The sequence below is a fragment of the Nylanderia fulva genome, unplaced genomic scaffold (assembly GCF_048542155.1).
Source record: "Nylanderia fulva isolate GAGA-0341 unplaced genomic scaffold, ASM4854215v1 Scaffold3, whole genome shotgun sequence".
NCBI classification, from domain to species: domain Eukaryota; kingdom Metazoa; phylum Arthropoda; class Insecta; order Hymenoptera; family Formicidae; genus Nylanderia; species Nylanderia fulva.
The window spans coordinates 8683971-8707277 of NW_028190368.1; the positions used below are offsets into that span (position 1 = coordinate 8683971).

Genomic DNA, 23307 nt, shown 5'->3' on the forward strand with positions numbered 1-23307 from the left:
TCCACCGACGTCTTCTCTCACTGAGATTTCCGATTTCCTGTCCGATCGTGAATTAATCGGACGCCTGAACCTCCGCCAGAAACAGATTACATATTCGGAATACGAGCATTAGTCATCTCTCCTTTACGACATATAAAATGTGCAGACCAAGAGATAGAGTTGTGCTGTTTTCATATTTTAATCTCACTCTTTTTCTCTCTCTAATTAATAAATATATTATCAAAAATTTACCATTTTATTTAATAATTAAGAAAGAAAAAAAGATATAACTATTTAAAAAAATAATAGGACTTTATCAAAATATTTGTTGTAATTATATATATCAAATAAGTCAGTCTTTCTCTGAATTTAGTTTATTATAGTGATAATTTATATATATGTGCCATTACACGGCAATTTAGAAAATAATAATATATACCCATCTCTCAATCGTATACTTAAAACGCAACATTTAATTGCTAACCGAGCTTTTAGTTTGTAGCACGATATCCGAAGCACGTGGATACCAAAAATAACTGTCCGACATATTCAAGAATGCACACACCTGTGTTCCTATACATATATATTAACACATACAATCTGCTACGAGCTCCTTTCTTTTTTAAAGAGAAGATTGAGATAATTCTTATTTTGTCATGTATATTTAATTATCTTGAAAATTTTCATGTTAATTTCAAAACACTATCAACTTCAAAATTATTTTAAGAAGGCAAGGAGAGCCTCGTTAGTACACGCTATAAATATCGCGACAGTCATTGAGATTATTGTATTTGAACAATGTAGTACGAAATACAACACCTCATACGCTCAAATATATAGAACGATATCTATTATATTATAAATTAAATTTCATTATATACAATACATCAGATGATAGCTCGATTAGATTTTAGTAGCAAGCACGACAGTTCTATTTTATATAATCTATATATATATATAAAATCTATAATTATTAATTATTATACGATAATTTATTTCTTATTTCTACGCTTTATATAAACGATATTCTATATTTATCATCATTAAGGATATTAATATCACAAATATGTTCGGCAATAACGAGACAGACGCGCTATGATAATTATAGATGTTGATGTCTGTAATAAATATTATTGTTATTAGAAAATTATTATTTAAATTTTCTAATAAGCTATTCATCTGAAAAAGTTGCATAAACTTACTTTTATCATTTGGATCGCGTACGCCACATTGCCGATGTCCTAATGTGCTTTTCCTCTTTGCTGGTATGTATCCAGGAATGTCTAAACTAGGAGCTTCGAGTTTACCGGTGGATATTAGCTTGCTAAAGTCTTTCTCCAGTTTATTGGCAATTGGACCTAAAAAGATATAAAATAAAAATCATAAATATTAATAATCAAATGTCACAAAAGAATGCTCGAGCTAAATATACGTGTCTTGATAAATTTTCACCTTTAAAATGCAAAAGAAATTGAATGCACGCGCCGTTATGTAATATTTTGGTCATTCTACTGTCGATAGATAACATCCACTCAGGAATTCCCATCACTTTTCTCACATCTTCCAGAAATTGCGCTCTACAGAAACGAGAAAAAGAGAGTAAAACATATTAAATTAATAAATGTATTTATATTATAACAGATTTAATTATGCTTATTCGCTTGTATTTTAAATTTAATATTATTTAATTATATTTTTTGTAAACAGATAAAACTTACACTACAAATCGCGGTGGTTTCCTAATATTCGCGTATTTTACGATGTCGTTATCCGGTTCAATATTTGCACAGGCAAATCTATTGCTGGCAAAATCTTTGTCAAAAATAACAATAGATCTGCCTATCGCGGATACCGGGCCACCGAGAGGAAAATTTTGGTCTGTAAATACTTGTCGTTTTTCTCCAATGTTAATGGAGCCTAGACGAGACGAGATATCACCGACATAACATCTAAGCGGTAGATCTGGACCGCATTCCTGTCTATAAAGATCATCCTGCAAAGAGAAATCATTCTATAGAATTACTTTAGTAAGCAATATACATTTAATTTCTTTAGTTTTATCAAAATATAATTTTATTATAATAGATATAAATTTATTATATAATAAAAATATATTTCAATAAAATTGAAGAATATATACTCTTTAAAAAAATCGGCAATCTTTACATTCAGTGGATCGGCTAATTGCGTGAAATAGGGATTCCATACGTATCCACCTGCTACGCATCGGGTATCTTTCACCTTCACTGCAGCATCTACACCCACAGGATTTACGTATATCGCCCAATTGTGATTTCTAGTCTAATATTAAATGCATACGTTTAGCATATAATCGTGTATATATATATATATATATATATATATATATATATATATATATATATATGAATACATTAACAAATCTTAGATTTATTTTCTTACAATATTGCGATCATGTTTTCCGGGATGTCGTAAATTCACTTCGATCACCGTTTCACTTTTGCTACCATCTTTATACACAAGTTGCGTCTGTAAACATCAATTTACATTCCTATAACTTATAACGTACCATTTTTGATAAACTTTTTAAGTTTATAAGAAAAATTACCATTTTTATGTAACCATATACAAAGCCTTGCGGATGATGAAACGACGCGATAGCACGCAATTCACTAGCATCGGTTGGAGAATATCCTCTTTCTATGGTGGAACATGCCCATCTATAAATACAAAAACGAGAGATAAGAAAAAAATAGAATAAAAATACGTATTATTAATCGTGATTTTACCTTAAATTCTTTTCTCTCTTGTGAATCACTACACTACGTCCCAGTATACTTCTCAGGCCAAACAGTGGCAGCATCGTATCATTATATGTTATTACATATCTCTTTTTGTTATCTAGGGTGCCAGATTTCCCGCTTAAATCACCCATCTCATACTGATCCAACGTACCTACCTCCGTTGCTGGTACATTACTCGTATCGACACCCAATGGATTCCAGTGTCCGTAGAGCGATGTTCCCTCGCATGGAAATTCTAAATCGTATTCTACAGGTGTCTGTAAAAAAAATTATAGAAAATTTCCTAACAATGAAAAATATCAAGTAAATTTTTGCATTTTGTTTTTTATAATTTTAACATATAAAATGCGATATTACAATAAATCTTTATACATAAAATTAAAACATTACCATGTGTATGTGATATCCGCTCATATGTCCACCGAGACCTTCGAGAGATACTTCTACATTCGTGATATCGTATTCGGTCTGTTGCAATAATTCTAATTTTCCCCTTAAAGATATCTGTTCGCCATTACCAAACCAATCTCTGGTGACCGCTTTACGTCGATAAACTCCGCTAATACTAAAATGTAAATTGTACAGCTATTATATAAGATTTATATTTATATTGATATTATATTTATATTATATAAGATTTATATTTATATTGCATATTAATTATGTATTTACATGGAACAAGCCAATCGATCTCCTCTTGCGACTGGACCATGATCATCATAGATGACTAAACTTTTGCCAAACAATGCGTGGGATCCAGATAAAGGTAGCATCGTGTCGGTGAAGAGTTTTCGAGTCAGTTCTGAAGCATTGGCCTTTCTACCGGCGATTTCGAGTGTCCCATGTCTTGTTAAATCACCCAAGCGACACAATGAGACTTCTTCAATGAAGCAAGAACTATCTGGTTTCCATTCCACCTGAAATATCATGTGGTTCTTAACATACAAATTATTAAATTATAATAAGCGTCAAGAATACGTCAAAGAAAAGGGCAAAATAGAAAATTGTTGAATTTGATATTTTCCAACACGTATCTTTTATATAACTGTAATTTTTCGGAAAATTATTCTACATAATTTTCCTGTGCGTCGGTTCTTTTAAAACATAATTAATTTTTAAGAGAAGAGATTTTATGTTTTTAAAAAATTTAGTTTAATATTATATGATACCTTGTGTGGATTATAAGGCGATCCAGCGCTCAGACATCGACCTGTCCAATTGTAAAAATCTTTCCCCGGTGGATTGTCGTGTACCATCCATCTATGATAAGTCAGTTGATTATCCATAATTATAGATTTTTATAATTCTAATATATGTATATAAGATCTCTCTACCTATGACCCGCAGTATTATTTACTGCATTGCCGTCTGCATGAACGAGATATTCTATTATTACAGTAGTATCCATTTCGGGATCATCTCTGGGTTGTCGGAAGAGTATCCGTCCAACAATGGGATACCTGAATACTGCTTCTGCTGTGTACATCGACATTTGCCAATCGGTATGTGGTGTGTAAAGTGCAAATGTGCCACACACCCATGGAATTACGCCTTTATTATCGGTTTCATTGTATCTGATAACAAAATATTTTTTAATATGAACGAAATTCTTGTGTAATATGTATAAATATTTAAATTTTATATAAACGCAGTTACTTGTAAAGAACTAAAGATCTGTGAACAATACTGTAGATTCCGGAAAGTGGCAAATACGTGTCCCAATAAATTCCACTCAGTTTAGCGCTTCCAGGTAAAATATCATTATGATAAGATCCTTCCTTACGATCTTGAAGTTTTCCAGAAAGATCACCGACAGCATATTGATCCTGAGTACCGAGACCTATCCCGTTCAATTATAAGAAAATCAGAATATTATTGTAATAATAGAATATTATTTACACATTTTACTGTTTCAAATTTCAGTGTTGGTTTAACTTTTTTTAATTAATTAATTATATAATATATATTATACTTTATACTATACTATATATACATACGTGTATATAATTGTGATAATTATTATTACCTGCCGGTGGGGTAATCTTCTCAACGATATTCAAAGGATTGAACAGGTTTTTAGTAGTTAAACACGAATCAACACTAATTCCCACACTTTTCGCCGGTTCCGGAGGTAATTCATGGATTCTATAAGACGCCAATTTAGTGGCGTATCGCAATCTAGTTTCCAGATCATTTATAGTTGTTAAAGAGATATTGATCCATGTTGGATCAAACGGCGTTTCTTGAATCGCTGTAATTTCTCCTTTGATTCCATGCGAATTGATTACAGCCCTAAATAATTTTTGTATACAAATTTAATTTTAAGGGACTTTGGAATTCTTTTAGGGACTATATTTTACTACTTTTTGTTAATTATATATTAAAGAAATTTTTTTTATTAATTAATGTTATTTATCAAATTAAATATTTGTTCTTGGTTTAATTATACGAGCATGATAAGATTGAAATGTGACTCTTACTTTGTATGTATTGGCTTACGATGATTAATTTTAGCACAGGCTAAAAACGAATCCTCATGCTCAGGATGAAAAATGACTAGATATAAATGACGATGTGGTCCAAGTAAATCCGTTGGTAATAAAGACAATTCTGGATCTCTGTAGAATGTTTTATATTGTTCCTGTGTATTGATAGCAACTTTTATTTTGCCTAAACGTACATCGACATCACCGATAGATTTTCCAACACCAGATGTATTAGGATCAAATACGTTTTGAAGTATGTTACAGTTGTCTTTATCTATACAAAAAATATGTACAAATATTTCAAATATAATATTAAAATGGCATTGAAAAATTATTTAAATGTACTAAAATAATTATTTAAATATAATATTTAAAAATTATACATATCAATATAATACTGACCTTTGCTAGTTTCAAAGATATCCGTAACATATATCTTCCAATAATGTTCGGTGTAATTGAGCGACTGCAATTTTTGTTTATGGATATGATGCAAATTTGTATGGATAATGGTATCGGTAGGCTCGTTATCGCCTACCTGACCACCCAACCATCGAAACAAAACTGTTCCGGCTACTGGACCATAAAAACGTGCTTGAGCAAATTTTTCAGTATTCTTTTCAAGAACCTAAAAGAGAAGCAAAAAACTATATGAAGCAATTGTTGAAACGATATTGCATATCATAAATTATAATGCGATTAAAAATAAGTAAAAATGAAACGATTATTTGATTACAGCAATTGTATTTGTAATTTACAATTACTTTTGTAATTATTTTTTATCTTTATATTTGCAGCAAGAAAGTTTTCTTTTCATTCTTTTATTCCTAAATAGATTATAACTTTTTACATTTTAGATTTTTATTACCGTAATCGAAGCACATATCGTTCTCGGCGAGTAATTATCTTTCAGCACCAAACCCTTTCCCCATAAACCCACTTCTCCAGTTAAAGACAAATTCGCGACTTCTATCGAGCCTGTTTGATTTGTTGGCAATTCGAGAGGTCCAACTTTTTCTGTCAAATCGATGATGCTACATGTAAAATGAAACAATAAAGCAGTAATAGTACAGAAAAATAAAATATATATTTACATATCAATTGATACAAAGTTTCGCTCGTATATTGTAAATACAACTAGTGATAGATAAAAAGACCAACTTATCAAGCAATTATTAGAGTTGTCTACTCTAATAATTGCTCGATAAGTTGGCCTTTTTATCTATCACTAGTTATATCTACATATTTTAAATAAATATTAATTTAATAATTAAAGATAAATAAATATTATTTATATTCTATTATAAATATATACATTACACAGATATTTAAACTTTTATAATTCTCAGAACATTACAAAATATAAAATGTTTATTATATTAAATTCATGTGTAGGTATAGAAAAAGCTTTATAATACCTTTCGCCTATATGTCGTTTGTCACATCTGCCATTGATGATCGTGTAATCGACTGGAAATTGAGTAACTGACCACAACCATTGCTGATCAGGATATTGCAAGGTCGCTTTTAAAGAATATCGTATCCTTACTGAGGATTCTGTGGCTCTTTCGAAACGAATTTCTCCGTGAAGGCCACCGGAAGATATATACGCAGCGAGTCTAAGCGAACTCGCGATAGTCGCTGAAAAAAATAATTTCCTAATTTAATCTTATTCTCAAATCAAACATATATATTATTTTATCTTTCTTTATAGGATTCATATTGGCTTCAATTAAAATCCTTGCGAAAAAATAATTTTCCCAAAATGTTTATAATTATTTTGTAAAGTATATTCTATATAAGATAAAAAATATTTTATAAGATTATACTAGACGTTGATCATCGAATATTAAAAAAAATAAAAAATTCTTATTATGTACTATGGGATAACACATTTTTCTACGCGTAGTCACCATTTTTTCTAAGCACTTTTAATGACTTATAAAAGCGGCAGCACTGAACTGTCTGAACTCTTCGGCTGATGTTTATGCAAAAGCTATAAAAAAAGCTTATTTTTCAGTATCAAAAATGCTTAAAAAAAACTGACTGCGTAGAAAAATTAAGTAGATATATTACAATAAGTGTTATTGTACCAATGTAATAAAAATTTATTTTTTATGTTCGATCGGACCGTATAAAACGTACGTATCGAGAAAAGAATTTTAATGTAAAATTTATAGGATTTTCGAGAAAATTACGCTTTCTCTTTTATATATGTATAAAAACTTTGATATTTGTCGCGTTTTATTATTTAATCGCGTACGTTATAAAAAACTTTTATTATAATTAATTAAACATATGGCCTCTATTATATATTATTTTTGAATATAAAGGAAAAAAGATATATATATATATATATATATATATATATATATATATATGTGGCTTAATCCTTCTCGTTCCTATAATAAGTAAAATATTTAGATGTCGAATTGTTGTTTCGTATAAATGCGTAAACCAAAAGCGCGCTTCTGCACTTACCATAGCAAAGTAACAAGAGCCACTGCATCGTTGTTGGAGAACATCGAGAAATATTTTTCTTTTCTTTCAAAATTCGCAGATTCCTTGATATATAGATAAAGCAGGGAAAAGTGGTAAAAATGATGTGTGCGTCATACGATGGGAAATCGTGATCGAACAACGAGATGATACCGGATCAGACTGACTGAAGTAACAGAGCTTGTATACTTTCTCATTTCTTGTGACAGCAGAGCTGGTGGGAGTGGAGTGAAGAAGAGAACAATGACCTTCATTAAAATGAAAGTTAGCATAGCACAGTTAGATATACATATATATATATATATATAAATTGTTTTTTTTTCAGCAGACTAAATATATAAATAAAATTAAAATATTTATATATTTATATAATATTTATTATATAATAAATGTAGATTGATAAATTAAAACAATTGTAATTACGTTAAGAAAATTAACATATTGAAATATATATATAATATTATTATCAATATATGCGTATTAAAATTTAATATATATAAATAATAATAATTAAGAAATGATTCATTTATTTATATATATATAATTATCTTATAATTATTACTTTTGAATTATTTACAATTTAATATAAAACTTATTATTTTGATATTTTTTTCGCAACAAATGCACTAATAATTATTGATGAATAATGAAAAAAATACAAAAAAGTATTATACCTATATCGTCATTTGTAAATGTTTTAAAAGATTTTTTAAACAGTACTTGTATTTTTTATAAAATAGCAACATTTTACTCATCAACAATTTGCAAATTAATAATATTCGCTCTCTAGATATATAACATATTAATAAAAGATAAAGCAAACATAATAACGTCGATTGTATTTGAAAACGAGCTTACCAGAAGAATTAGGATTGTTCGCGTCGCATGCCCCAACATGCTCCTTCTTACTCCAATGCGCTCGTATTGGTGCGCTTCTCGAATTGGACCAATACGAGCGCATTGAAATAAAAAGGAGCAAGTTGGAGCATGCGACGCGAACAAACCTATTGATATGGAAGCACAGATATCTATTATTATTAGTATAAATACTGTATGTAAAAGTTTAAAAAGAAATTTCCCAAATCTTTGTATCTCTCTACCAATCACAGTCATTTATTCTTCTAGAAAAATAGCTGTGATTGGTCAATGACGTCGCAACATAAAAGTCATTTCTAAATTTCCCTAGAAGAAAAAGATAATTCCCCCACTTTAATGAAAATTTCTTGCTGAAAGGCTCTCTTGATATTATTTAAGCTGTGCTCAAGAATGCATTCATTCGATAACCAAAACCAATAGTAACAATCATGGCGGATGCTGCGGCTCGTCAATTACAGTACGAGTACAAAGCGGTTTGTATTGCTTATTCTTTTCATTTATTTCTCACTTTAATAACGTAATAATTGTCTCTCAAATTTTTCCGATATATTTATTATTTCAACTACAAAAATAATTTATAATCTTATACTACGCATTGTATGTTTAATACTGCATCTATGGCATGTGATATTACTTTATATTGCAGAATATATAAATTATTATTACTTGCAGAACTCTAATCTTGTTTTACAAGCTGACGTCCGATTAATAGAGAGACGTAGTCGAGATGAAGCTACCGGCGAAGTTATGTCCCTTGTGGGAAAATTGGATGGCACACGCATGGGCGATAGAGCTCAGCGTACCAAACCAGGGAAGGCAGAGGAGAGAAAAGTCAAGTAGGTTTCTTTTAGTATTAGAACAAAATTTAATGTGATTTGATAGTATTAAGTTTCTAGTTTAAATAAAGTTTATATTTTATATAGATATGTATATTATATACATTTATTATATATATATATATATGTAAATATTTTATATATTTTATATATTATATATATTTATATATATTTATATATATTTATATATATTTTTTAGGCGTCAAAAACGTGATGAAGCACAATATGATTTCGCACGTATGAAAGGAGCAACATTATTGTCCGAGGGTGTGGATGAAATGGTTGGTATCGTATATCGTCCAAAAACACAAGAGACGCGTCAAACTTATGAAGTATTGCTCAGTTTTATACAAGAAGCTTTAGGTGATCAACCACGTGATATTCTTTGTGGTGCGGCTGATGAAGTACTGGCTGTGTTAAAGAATGATCGACTTAAAGAGAAAGAAAAAAAGAAAGAGACAGAACTTTTACTTGGTTTATTAGCAGAAGAAAGATTTGCTTTACTTGTTAATCTTGGAAAAAAAATCACAGACTTTGGAAGTGATGAAAAAAGCACGACAAACGATGAAAATATTGATGAAACATATGGGATTAATGTACAGTTTGAAGAGAGTAGCGAAGAGGATGATGAAGACGTGTATGGAGAAGTCAGAGAAAATGATGATGAAGGGGATGAAGGTGAAGAAGCTAATGATGACAGAGCTATTCATGCAGAAAATGTACTTTCTTAATTATTTATTAATAGCAATAAATTTGAATAAAATTAAATATTTGCCTCTAACATCTATATTTTTTTTTTAGTTGGGTGGTACAGAAGAGATGAAGAAAGAAAAACCATTACATCCATTAGACATAGATGCATATTGGTTGCAAAGAAGGTTGAGTAGAATATATGATGATGCTATGGTTTCACAAGCAAGAGCTGCTGAAGTACTAGCTGTTTTGAAGGATGCTGCAGATGATCGCGAATGCGAAAATCAACTTGTGCTACTGTTGGGATATGACTGTTTCGACTTTATTAAACAACTTAAAAAGTACAGACATACAGGTAAGAATTGTAAATGTGTGTGATAAGAAGATTATATTTGTGCAGTTTTTAATTCCTCTGCCTAATAATTAAAAAAAAAAAAAAAACGAGAAACTATTTGTATATTTGCAGTTGCGTACTGTACAATGTTGGCCTCGTCACAGTCTGAATCAGAGAGACAAAAAATACGTAACAAAATGAACGATGATCCAGTGTTGGCAAAAATTTTACGGCAATTGGACACAGGTAAAGGTGAAGACGATGCCGACGAGACGATGGAAGCGAGATCGCAACGTAAGAGACGGGAAGAGAACGAAGATACGGGAGGGCCTGGAGGACAGGTTCAAGGTACAAGAAATTTGATAGATTTGGAAGATTTAATATTCGCTCAAGGAAGTCACTTTATGGCGAATAAACGTTGCCAGTTGCCTGACGGTAGTTTTCGAAAACAGCGAAAAGGGTAAGTATATAAATATATTTTCAAGTTTTCTCACAATATTCGTCACCTTTGTCATTTGCATTAATGTTCGATTATTTAAAATATTTGCAGATACGAAGAAGTTCACGTTCCTGCTTTAAAACCAAAACCGTTTGCGGAAAACGAGAAATTGCATCCGATCGAACAGTTGCCCAAGTATGTGCAACCAGCTTTCGAAGGCTTCAAGACATTGAATCGCATACAAAGCCGTTTGTATCAAACGGCGTTGGAAAGCGACGAGAATCTGCTGCTGTGCGCTCCAACAGGAGCGGGTAAAACCAACGTAGCCCTATTATGCATGATGCGAGAGATCGGAAAGCATATAAACGCTGACGGCACGATTAACGCGGATGAGTTCAAAGTGATCTACGTTGCTCCGATGCGTTCATTGGTGCAGGAAATGGTCGGTAATTTTCGCAAGCGATTATCAACGTATAATCTAACCGTCTCCGAGTTGACAGGCGACCATCAATTAACACGAGAGCAAATTGCTGCCACTCAAGTGATTGTGTGTACCCCGGAGAAGTGGGATATCATAACGAGGAAAGGTGGCGAGAAAACTTTTACATCATTAGTACGATTGATCATTATCGATGAGATTCACTTGTTGCATGACGAGAGAGGTCCTGTTCTAGAAGCATTAGTTGCGAGAACAATACGAAATATCGAGACTACTCAAGAGGATGTGCGACTTGTTGGTCTGTCGGCCACGTTACCCAATTATCAAGACGTCGCGGCATTCTTGCGTATCAAACCAGAATCAGGACTGTTCTATTTTGACAACAGTTTCCGACCTGTGGCTCTAGAACAGCAGTACATTGGTGTCACCGAGAAGAAAGCGTTAAAACGCTTCCAGGTGATGAACGAGATTGTCTATGAGAAGACGATGGAACACGCCGGCAGAAATCAAGTTTTAATATTCGTGCACTCGCGCAAAGAAACCGGAAAGACGGCACGCGCTATTAGAGACATGTGCTTAGAGAAGGACACCCTAGGTCAGTTTCTTAGAGAAGGCTCTGCGTCGATGGAAGTTTTGAGGACGGAAGCGGAGCAGGTGAAGAATCAAGAACTCAAGGATCTGTTGCCGTATGGTTTCGCGATTCATCACGCTGGTATGACTCGAGTAGATCGTACATTGGTGGAAGATCTTTTTGCTGATAGACACATACAAGTTCTAGTATCTACTGCGACTTTAGCCTGGGGTGTCAATTTGCCAGCTCATACAGTCATCATTAAAGGAACTCAAGTATACAATCCAGAGAAAGGCAGATGGGTAGAACTAGGCGCTCTTGACGTGCTGCAAATGTTAGGAAGAGCTGGTCGACCTCAGTACGATACCAAGGGCGAAGGTATTCTTATCACAAATCACAGCGAGTTACAGTATTATCTATCGCTTCTGAATCAACAATTACCCATCGAATCCCAATTAATCAGCAAGATGTCCGACATGTTGAATGCAGAGGTGGTGTTAGGTACGATCCAGAATATCAGAGATGCAGTTACCTGGCTCGGCTATACTTATCTTTATATCAGAATGCTACGTTGTCCAAATCTGTATGGAATAAGTCACGACAAATTGAAGCAAGATTCTTTGTTAGAACTTCATAGAGCCGATCTGATTCATTCGGCCGCGGTCGGATTGGACCGTAGCGGTTTAATTAAATATGATCGCAAGTCCGGGAATTTCCAGGCAACCGAATTAGGCAGAATAGCGTCTCATTATTATTGCACTCACGAGACGATGTCTACGTACAATCAACTGCTGAAACGTACATTGAGCGAGATAGAATTGTTTCGCGTATTTTCCTTGTCCGGCGAATTCAAGAATATAAATGTCCGAGAAGAGGAGAAGCTAGAGTTGCAGAAGCTGATGGAGAGAGTGCCGATACCTGTGAAAGAGAGCATTGAAGAGCCAAGCGCGAAGGTAAATGTGCTCTTACAGGCGTATATTTCGCAATTGAAGCTCGAGGGATTCGCTCTCATGTCTGACATGGTGTTCGTGACGCAATCCGCATCGCGTCTCATGCGAGCCATTTTTGAAATAGTCCTGTTTCGCGGTTGGGCGCAACTGGCGGACAAATGTCTCTCCCTGTGCAAGATGATCGATCGCAGGATGTGGCAATCGATGTCGCCGCTCAGACAATTCCGCAAGATGCCGGAAGAGATCGTGAAGAAGATCGAGAAGAAGAACTTTCCGTGGGAGAGACTATACGATCTAGGTCCCAACGAAATCGGAGAATTGATCCGTGTACCGAAATTGGGTAAAACCATTCACAAGTACGTTCATCAGTTCCCGAAGCTTGGCCTGTCGACGCATATTCAGCCCATCACGCGTTCCACTCTTCGAGTTGTACTAACTATCACCCCGGATTTCCAATGGGATGAGAAAGTCCACGGGATGTCGGAAGCGTTTTGGATCCTGGTCGAGGACGTAGACTCGGAGGTGATACTCCATCACGAGTACTTTTTGCTAAAGGCTAAATACGCGGCTGACGAACATATAATCAAGTTTTTCGTGCCAGTTTTCGAACCTCTACCGCCACAATATTTCTTGCGCATGGTATCCGACCGATGGATCGGCGCCGAAACGCAATTACCTGTAAGTTTTCGACATCTGATACTACCCGAGAAAAATCTACCACCTACGGAACTATTAGATCTGCAAGCGCTACCAATCACGGCGCTGCGAAACGCAAAGTTCGAAAACATCTATTCCGAGTTCCCGCAGTTTAATCCGATTCAAACGCAGGTGTTCAACGCGGTTTATAATTCTGACGATAACGTGTTCGTCGGAGCACCCACGGGTTCGGGAAAAACGACCATCGCGGAATTCGCGGTGCTAAGATTATTGACTCAAAACTCGGAAGGTAGATGCGTATACATGGTGAGCAAGGAAGCGTTGGCCGAATTGGTCTACGACGACTGGGCGAAGAAATTCGGCCAACAACTAGGCAGGAAGGTCGTTCTTCTGACAGGCGAAACAGGAACGGATCTAAAACTGCTGGCCAAAGGACAGATCATTATCACCACAGCGGACAAATGGGACGTGTTGTCGCGTAGATGGAAACAACGGAAGAATGTACAGAACATCCAGTTATTTATCGTGGACGAGTTGCAGTTGATCGGTGGCGAGGAAGGCCCCGTGCTGGAAGTCGCGTGCTCGCGAGCACGCTACATCTCCTCCCAGCTTGACAAGCCTACCAGGATAATAGCTTTATCGGCCTCCTTGGCTGATGCTAAAGATGCGGCGCAATGGCTAGGTGCGCCAGCAGCGGCCACCTTCAATTTCCATCCTTCTGTGCGACCAGTGCCGCTGGAGCTGCACGTCCAAGGTATAAACGTCACCCATAACGCATCAAGATTGGCCGCTATGGCGAAACCGGTGTACAACGCGATCCTCCGACATGCTGCGCATAAACCGGTCATCATATTCGTGCCCACTCGTCGACAAGCGAGATTGACGGCTATCGACCTGCTAACGTTCACGGCGGCTGAGGGTCAACCGTCAAGGTTCTTTCATGCGGAAGAAGCGGACATCAAGCCGTTCCTCGATCGGATGGTCGATAAAACGTTGAAGGAGACTCTGTCCCAAGGTGTGGCTTATCTTCACGAGGGTTTATCGGCGGACGATCGTCGTTTGGTCGAACGACTGTTCGATAGCGGCGCTATTCAAGTGGCAGTCGCCACGAGGGATCTCTGCTGGGGTTTATCCATCAATTCCCACTTGGTCGTGGTCATGGATACCCAGTGTTACAATGGTAAAACGCACGCTTACGAAGATTACCCGATCACGGATGTTTTGCAGATGGTGGCGCGAGCTAATCGTCCACTGGAGGACGAGGATGCCAAGTGCGTGCTCCTGTGTCAGAGTTCGAAGAAGGATTTCTTCAAAAAGTTCCTGAACGAACCGTTACCAGTGGAAAGCCATCTTGATCGCCGGCTACACGATCACTTCAACGCGGAGATTGTGACAAAAACGATCGAGAACAAACAGGACGCGGTCGATTACCTCACATGGACCTTCCTATATCGACGACTTACTCAAAATCCCAATTATTATGGTCTGCAGGGTGTTACGCATCGACACCTCTCGGATCATCTGTCCGAGTTAGTCGAGAGTACATTGACCGATCTTGAACAAGCCAAGTGCGTCGCCGTGGAGGACGAGATGGACACCTTGCCACTGAATCTAGGAATGATCGCCGCCTACTACTACATCAATTACGCTACCATTGAATTATTTAGTCTGTCTCTTAACAACAAGACAAAGATCAGAGGTTTGCTAGAGATTATTTCGGCAGCCGCCGAGTACGAGAGCGTTCCGGTACGACAGAGGGAAGAAAATTTATTGAGGAGTCTAGCCGCACGTCTACCTCATGCACCACAAGCCACCAGAATGGCCGATCCTCATGTGAAGGCGCAATTACTGTTGCAGGCTCATCTGTCGAGGATACAGTTAGGTCCAGAATTGCAAAAAGACACCGAATTAGTCTTGGGTAAGGCCGTGAGATTGATACAAGCTTGCGTCGATGTGCTGAGCTCCTCTGGATGGCTGGCACCCGCAGTCGCAGCTATGGAATTGGCACAGATGGTGACGCAGGCAATGTGGTCCAAAGACTCTTATCTGAAGCAGCTGCCGCACTTCACAGCTGAAACCATAAAGCGTTGCACCGACAAAGGAGTGGAGACAGTGTTCGACGTAATGGAACTCGAGGACGACGACCGGAATCGGCTGTTGCAGCTGACGGACACGCAGATGGCGGATGTCGCCAAGTTCTGCAATCGTTATCCTAACATTGAGATGTCGTACGAAGTACAGGATAAGGACAAGCTACGCAGCGGCGGGACGGTAAACGTGATCGTGCAATTGGAACGCGAAGACGAGGTCACCGGACCGGTAGTCGCGCCGTTCTTCCCGCAGAAACGCGAGGAGGGTTGGTGGGTGGTGATCGGCGACCCGAAGAGCAACTCGTTACTGTCCATTAAGCGGTTGACATTGCAGCAGAAGGCGAAGATCAAGCTGGACTTTGTCGCTCCGGCACCCGGCCAACATTCCTACACTCTGTACTTCATGAGCGACGCTTATCTCGGCTGCGATCAGGAATACAAGTTCACCATCAACATCGGGGAGTACGAATCGGATGCCAGTTCCGGTTCCGATTCCGATTGAGTCGTCTAAAACTCTTAAAGTTCCGTGATAAATATTTATCTTTTTTTTTTTTTATAAAAAGCATACTTGTTAAATATTCCGATATCATCATCCGATCAATCTGATTTCTCTTTTAATATTTTAATATAACTGGAATAATAACTATAAAAAACGTGTGTAGAATATCGTAAAAGTAGCAATGATTTAGTATAAACACACTGAGTGTTACGATAATTATTGTTAGAACTAAGAATAAAATTTATATTTAAATACAAAGGATGATGATGTGTGTGTACTTCTTTAATAGCTATATATTCTTTGGTATATATCAAGTATTTTGCATATAAAATCTCTTGAATATTTATCCTCATTATAATTAGTATCTGTTATTTGTATTTTATCGTTTGTATAGTTAACAGCTATAGATAAGAGAAAAGAAATATGTATACTATATTTTTGATGTTTGCATTATTTATCAACAAAACGTCAATCAAAATTTATTATTCGATATTTTTAAAAATGAGATTACATATATTCATTCAGAAATTAAAATTCGTAAGGTTGTAAGCAGCCGACCAATTACAATCGATCATTCTTACAACGTAATATAAGAATTTATTAACAAAATGTCAATTAAAATTCATTCGATATCTCTAAGAATGAGATTACATATATTCATTCAGAAATTCAAATTCGTAAGGTTGTAAACAATCGACCAATTATAATCGATCATTCTTACAACGTAATATAAGAATTTATTAACAAAATGTCAATCAAAATTTATTCGATATCTCTAAGAATGAAATTACATATATTCATTCAGAAATTCAAATTCGTAAGGTTGTAAGCAATCGATCAATTACAATCGAGCATTCTTACAACGTAATATAAGAATGTTTATGATAGGCGCAGCCGGAAAATCAACGCATGCGCGCTAAAAATTTGATCTATCGAGAACAAAGAAATATCTATTATTATATTATATTATATTATTATATAATTCTATTATATTAATTCTATGATTTGTATAGAAATTCTGCATTCGATAATCAACTGATAAATCTAACAAAAAGATTTCTCCAATGCTCAAAGATACATTTTAAAATTTTCCAACAAGAGAACATGTAGAAAAATCCTTGGGATTTCAAAAAGTCTCTATTCAATGGTCAATCGGCATCGTGCTTTTTTCTCCCTAGAATCAGGCAACCAATCAAATCGCGCTCGCGCCTCGGAGTAAATTTTCTCCATTCTTCCGCGACACGACATAGATATAAAAATTCGCCAGGCGGTTTCCCGTCTATATTTTTGGTCGACCGTTGCTCCTCCTCTGTCCGATCTTCCTCTTCGGTTACGCTGACCTCAAGAGTTCTCTTTGAAGCATCTCACGTCGGTGACGTTTAGGCTCGCGGTAGAAGTTGTTCTACGGTTTACATAAGTGCTTCTAAGTAAGTAAGAGCGACAGATGGAGGAGATTCTGCAAAATTATGGAAATTGCGACGAGACGGACGCGCGCTTCGCCGGGTTTATTCGCGGATATTTTAATGGCCTCGGCCATCATCGTGGTCACGCATCGCGCGCGATCTTAACCTCTGAATCAGCCTTTTGGCGTTATGTGCGTAATCCACCGGCCTTGTACGTCATATGCAACCGTGGTGGCCCGATAATTGTCGCGCGATTTCTCGCGCCGCCATTTGTCAAAAAGCGCACTCGACGCTTTTCAGCTCGCGTCTTGCAATTCGAATGCATCGCGAGCGTTTTCGCGAGATTGCGTCGAGAGGGATTGTCCGATGTAGCGTGTCGAATCTAATACCTATCGAGTCATACGAGAGATGGATATCTTTAGCGCGCACGTTTTTCCTCATGAATTTCAGAGCGTTTTGCAACTTTTCGCAATTAATTTCTCCTCTTGAGTAGAAAACTTGGAATTTTATGTACAAAAAGGTCACGTTTCAAAACGTTTTCCAGGAAAATTTTACTTAAAAAAACTATAATGCATGTTACATGCATCATATATTTTCAGTAAAACTTTCCTCGAAGAAGACGTTTCGGAATATAACTAAAGATAATAGGGTGTGATTGTATAATTGTTTGATTTTTTCTTTAATCTACTTTTCAGAAAGGAATTGTATGAGTCAAAAAATAGAAAAACCAATACTATCAGGTCAACGCATCAAGACCAGAAAAAGAGGTACAGAATGTGCTTTTATCACATGGAATTTTAAATTCTCTCTTTTAAAAGTATTAAATAGTAGCGAAATAATCATTTGCAGATGAAAGAGAGAAATATGATCCAACTGGATTTCGGGATGCGGTGTTACATGGCTTGGAAAAAGCTGGTAACGACTTAGAAGCAATTTCTAAATTTCTGGATGCAGCTGGTTCCAAGTTGGATTATCGTCGATATGGGGAAGCACTATTCGATATCATGATAGCTGGAGGCCTTTTAGTTCCTGGTGGTTCCATTGCTCAAGATGGTGACAAACCGGTCAAGACCAGTGCGTGTGTTTTTGAACAGGCAGAGGATATGGAGTCCATGCGGAATTTTGAACAGGTATAAACTACAAAAATAATCGAGTATTTTTAAACTACTTTAAAATCATTATTTTGATATATTCAAATTGAATAACTATATTATGTTTAAATAAATAGGTCTTTATTAAGCTTATGCGACGTTATAAATATCTGGAAAAAATGTTTGAAGAAGAAATGAAAAAAGTATTGGTATTCATGAAGGGATTTTTACCTAAAGAAAGGATTAAGCTAGCTAGAATGACTGCGTTGTGGATATCTAATGGTTCTGTACCACCCTCAGTTCTCTCGGTTCTGATCAATGAGCACCTTGTTAAAGATAACTTGGCATTAGACTTTCTATTGGAAGTCTTTGTTACTTGGAAACAGGAGAAGGGTTTATCTAGTTTAATGACAGCTCTGAAAAAAGGTGGCATTGAAGGAAGGTAAAATTGAAGTATAATATATTTATATTAAATATTATATTGTTGTATTATTTCATTTTTCTTGCTTACATCATTTTTTTCCGTATACATTTTAGGTTGATGGAATTCGTACCACCAAATAAACGAACAGAAGAACATTTTCGATCTGTATTTGAAGCGGTAGGACTGGCTGATATTGTGAAATTACACAAGGCTCAAGCCAGTCAAGAAGCCAAACGAGATTTGCAACAACTTCTCTTGGATGACTTAGGAGAGAATAGGCCAATGAAGGATATAACATTAGATCTTAAGGAAATGGCACAAAGAAATGGCATTCCTGAACACGAAGTGATTGGAGTGGTAACTTTTTCAATTTTTATTTTTTTACTTGATTTAAACTTTCAAGAGAGATTTTTAAAAATAACTGTTTTGTCTGCAGATTTGGGTCGTTGTTATGGGTCAAGCTGAATGGAACAAGAAAGAAGAGTTAGTTGCTGAACAAGCACTGAAACATCTGAAAATTTATACTCCATTGTTTGGTGCTTTTACAACCACTGCCAGATCTGAGCTTGCACTTATTCTCAAGGTCCAGGAGTTCTGTTATGATAACATGAACTTTATGAAAGTCTTCCAGAAGATTGTCTTACTCTTTTATAAAAGTATGTTGATATACATGTATTATATGCATAATAATCTAAAACTAAAAATTTTTTACAATAATGTATCACTTACATTTTTCGACACTTGTGTTTATATATGTGTAATTTTATTAAATATTTGATATAAATATAATCAATTTGTAAAATTTCAGCGGATGTTGTATCAGAAGAAGTAATATTGAAATGGTACAGGGAAGGTCATTCGGTTAAAGGAAAAATGCTCTTTTTAGACCAAATGAAAAAATTTGTAGAGTGGCTACAGAGTGCTGAAGAGGAATCAGGATCAGGAGAAGAAGAAGATTAAAAAATATTCAAGTAAGTTATATAATACTGTACAAAATGTACACATTATGTGAAGGTATATTTTAACATATCCTCCTTTACAGAAGAACGCATCATTGTCAGTGATGAAAAATGACATAGTCCCAAAATTTCAAGACATCAAGAACAATTCAATATCAATTGGAAAAGACATGAACTCTTCATTGAAAATATACAAAATAGGTAAAACTTAAGTCAATGTTAGGTACACCATGATGGATCAGGTATTTCAGGAAAGAATAGAAAATTTTTAAAATTGTCAATAAGAACTCTAAATACTAACACAATCCAATCAGTGTTAAAGAACTGTAAATTTGCAATGTCTTTGAATTGTATTACTTTAAGAAAAAATATTTTGTGTTACATTTTTATAAACTCCGCTACAAAATATATACAGAACAAAGAAATTATAAAAGAAAAAAATCTTTATCCCTGTGTACGTACAATTTTCGGATCCCTGTCTTTCTTTGTATATAATAATATTGTACTAGTTTATAGAAAATATATACTGACAGGTGGTGTTTAATTACTCGATCTTTTAGTGACTCCTAACTTCCTTTTGTAATAAATTATATCAACTTCATAAACTTTTATATTATGAACTTTATAATATATATTTTGTATGTGTGTATTTTCATGTAATGAATATTCGATTCTTAGGTGACAAATCTTGAATCTTTATATAGGATATTTATCAGTTGTGTTTTGAAAATCTTCAACAATAACATTCAGATGTATGATGGCATCTGTATTTGCTATCTCTACGAAATGCATTCCTATTTATTATTTGCATATACACATAAATTATTTTCTTAAATATAAGTTTCGTTCTTTTTCTGAACATAGGAAGAATAGCGGGTCTCTTGATTTTAAGATCTCTCATTAATAGGCAATCCTATTATTTTGTTGCTCTATATTACAAACTATTTTTTCTGCTGACCTACATATTCCCTTCTGATGCTATACATGTGTATGTATGTGTTTAAATTACATATATGTGAATACATATTACATATATATGTGAATGGATATATATATGTTTATGTATATATGAGTAGAAAATCCTAATTGTAAGATTGAGGATCTCAATATTTTACTTTTACTTAGAAAAGGCTTACATATATTAAGAAATAAAAATGTATACTTTCAAAATAAATTAGTAATTTAATTTATAAAGAAATTTATTCAATCTATGATTGCAATTATTTATGATAACATGTACCAGTATATATATATTATAGCAACATAATCAATCTTATATATTTTAATTGTTTGGATTTAATTTTTGTTTGTATTTATAATTTCTCATGTCCGCTATTGGTTGCTTTCTTATAAGTGTTTTACCCTTCATTAGGGGCACCAATTTCTCTGGCACAGTAATACGGTGATGTTTTGTCTGATAAGTCTCGCACAACGTGATCAGCATGCGAGGTATCGCACACGCAGTTCCATTTAATGTGTGCACGTGAACTATGTTTCCCTCTTCTGTCCTGTACTTGATATTGAGACGTCTAGATTGATAATCTGTACAATTACTGCAACTAGACAATTCACCATACAACTTTCTTCCAGGCATCCAGCCTTCTATGTCACATTTTCTATAAAGACAAAAAAAGACAAAAAATTATAGCATTTGCATATCTAAGAAAGTACAAATTATATATTGAAATATGATTGCTATACATACCTATAAGCTGGTGAGCCTAAGTCAGATGGAGGCATATCCAACATTTGAAAATGTAATCCTAGCGAAGAGAACAATTCCTCTTGTATGTCTTGAAGATCTTGAAATATTTTCTCAGATTGATATGGTTCGGAACACACAAACATTTCCACTTTGGTGAATTGATGAACTCTATACTCAAGAGAACATAATAAATTCAGCATTAATTACAAAATTAATTTCTTCACACAATCTTTAAAATATATTTTTATACTCTAATAATACTTCTTATTACCTATAGATTCCCCTTTCATCCAGTGAACTTGAACCCTCTGCACGATAACATCGACTAACAGCAGCTAATTTCAATGGTAATTGATCATAAGAAAATGTAGAATTCATCAATTTTGCAGCTAATGACATTTCTGCAGTTCCAGATAGACTATAGTCATCACCGTAATAAGGATCTAAATTGTATACAAGAGTTCGACCATCATCCACTATTAAACCACATCTCTCAATAATTTTAGTTTGAATGATATCAGGAACCGATACTAGTTTAAATCCATACTTTATCAATTTCCCAACAGTGTACTGAATCAACGCTTCTTCCAATTCTGCCAAATCTCCTAAGAGCATGTAACTTCTTTGCCCGGCAATGGGACCTAGAGCATTTGTCCTTATTGCTTTCAAATTGACGGTAAGTTCAGCAAATTCTTCAGCTTCAAAATCAAATTTTACTTTCTTGCCACACTGTTTTAAAACTCTTGGTTTATCATATTCAAGTACTGCAGGATGTGTACAATTCGGTATTTTGCTCAACTCTCGCAAAAACAATTCTCGCTTCTCGGGCTTACTCGAAAGTTCAAGAACTTTATCGATATCGCCAACATCTTTCCTTTTCCTGATATTATTAAAAATAACATCGCGATTTCTAGGATTGCATAAGAAATCTGTATCATATTCCGGTTCAAGCAGGCATAATTTCTCGTTGATCACATTTTTTCCTGAAGTTTCCAGAGGCTGTTACAAGCATTATTATTAAAATTGATTGTTATATAAAAATATAAAAAAGATTTTTACAAATAACGATACAGTTACGTACCAATGTGTGTTGCCAGGAATTTCGTAATCTACAAAATTGCTTGAGATATTTTTCAAGCCTAAATTTCATTTTATTTAAAGAATGCATCCATTCATACTATTCTACTACAATGAACGTGTTCGACAAAATAAATTGATTGACACTGTATACAAATAGAGTGGTTTGTTACATGCAGATTGTTATTGTATCTTTAACATTTATTCTACTTCAGTTTCATATATGCTTACTAATATTTTCAGCAATTTTAAGCTAAAGTAATGACATTTATTTATAAAATTATAAAGATCACATTTTTTGTTATATTATTTTAAAAAATAGCCTATGCATACCCTTCCCTTCCCCCTAACGCAAATTTTTATTCATTGTATTCTCTTTTAGGTTCATTTCACAATAAGTTGCGAATGCCCTGGTTGCCAGTCGATAGCTGCGGATTGGCCAATAAAAGCGAAGCAACTTATCAGCTGATTGATCAGCCCATCCTGTCAACTGTCATTGGCCAATCAGAGCAAAGCA

The 23307-nt window shown here is 34.9% G+C and overlaps 4 protein-coding genes across 4 annotated transcripts; 2 read left to right on the forward strand and 2 right to left on the reverse strand.

Moving 5' to 3' along the window:
* Positions 1-619: 619 nt before the first annotated feature.
* On the reverse strand, positions 620-8623 carry Rsod (superoxide dismutase family protein Rsod). The gene is made up of 20 exons (XM_085484192.1): positions 8606-8623; positions 7730-7961; positions 6667-6889; positions 6117-6282; positions 5651-5876; positions 5243-5522; positions 4789-5054; positions 4419-4602; positions 4097-4336; positions 3932-4022; positions 3435-3679; positions 3153-3327; positions 2748-3019; positions 2567-2678; positions 2401-2487; positions 2146-2280; positions 1698-1972; positions 1432-1556; positions 1182-1337; positions 620-1097 (listed from the first exon to the last, which is right to left on the reverse strand). Exons 2-20 carry the CDS (start codon positions 7755-7757, stop codon positions 985-987), a joined length of 3399 nt encoding a protein of 1132 aa, XP_085340318.1. The 5' UTR covers positions 7758-7961; positions 8606-8623; the 3' UTR covers positions 620-984.
* Positions 8624-9011: 388 nt separating this feature from the next.
* l(3)72Ab (U5 small nuclear ribonucleoprotein l(3)72Ab) lies at positions 9012-16566 on the forward strand. The gene is made up of 6 exons (XM_029316926.2): positions 9012-9096; positions 9296-9459; positions 9659-10178; positions 10261-10507; positions 10619-10946; positions 11037-16566. The coding sequence occupies exons 1-6, from the start codon at positions 9052-9054 to the stop codon at positions 16132-16134; spliced, it is 6402 nt and encodes a 2133-aa protein (XP_029172759.2). The 5' UTR covers positions 9012-9051; the 3' UTR covers positions 16135-16566.
* An 855-nt stretch (positions 16567-17421) lies between these two features.
* kra (basic leucine zipper and W2 domain-containing protein kra) lies at positions 17422-20552 on the forward strand. Its single transcript, XM_029316863.2, has 8 exons — positions 17422-17558; positions 18230-18301; positions 18384-18664; positions 18763-19067; positions 19163-19406; positions 19486-19705; positions 19858-20020; positions 20092-20552. The coding sequence occupies exons 2-7, from the start codon at positions 18241-18243 to the stop codon at positions 20007-20009; spliced, it is 1263 nt and encodes a 420-aa protein (XP_029172696.2). The 5' UTR covers positions 17422-17558; positions 18230-18240; the 3' UTR covers positions 20010-20020; positions 20092-20552.
* On the reverse strand, positions 19944-23170 carry SerRS-m (Seryl-tRNA synthetase, mitochondrial). The gene is made up of 4 exons (XM_029316862.2): positions 22795-23170; positions 21985-22712; positions 21714-21881; positions 19944-21624 (listed from the first exon to the last, which is right to left on the reverse strand). Exons 1-4 carry the CDS (start codon positions 22879-22881, stop codon positions 21291-21293), a joined length of 1317 nt encoding a protein of 438 aa, XP_029172695.2. The 5' UTR covers positions 22882-23170; the 3' UTR covers positions 19944-21290.
* Positions 23171-23307: the final 137 nt, after the last annotated feature.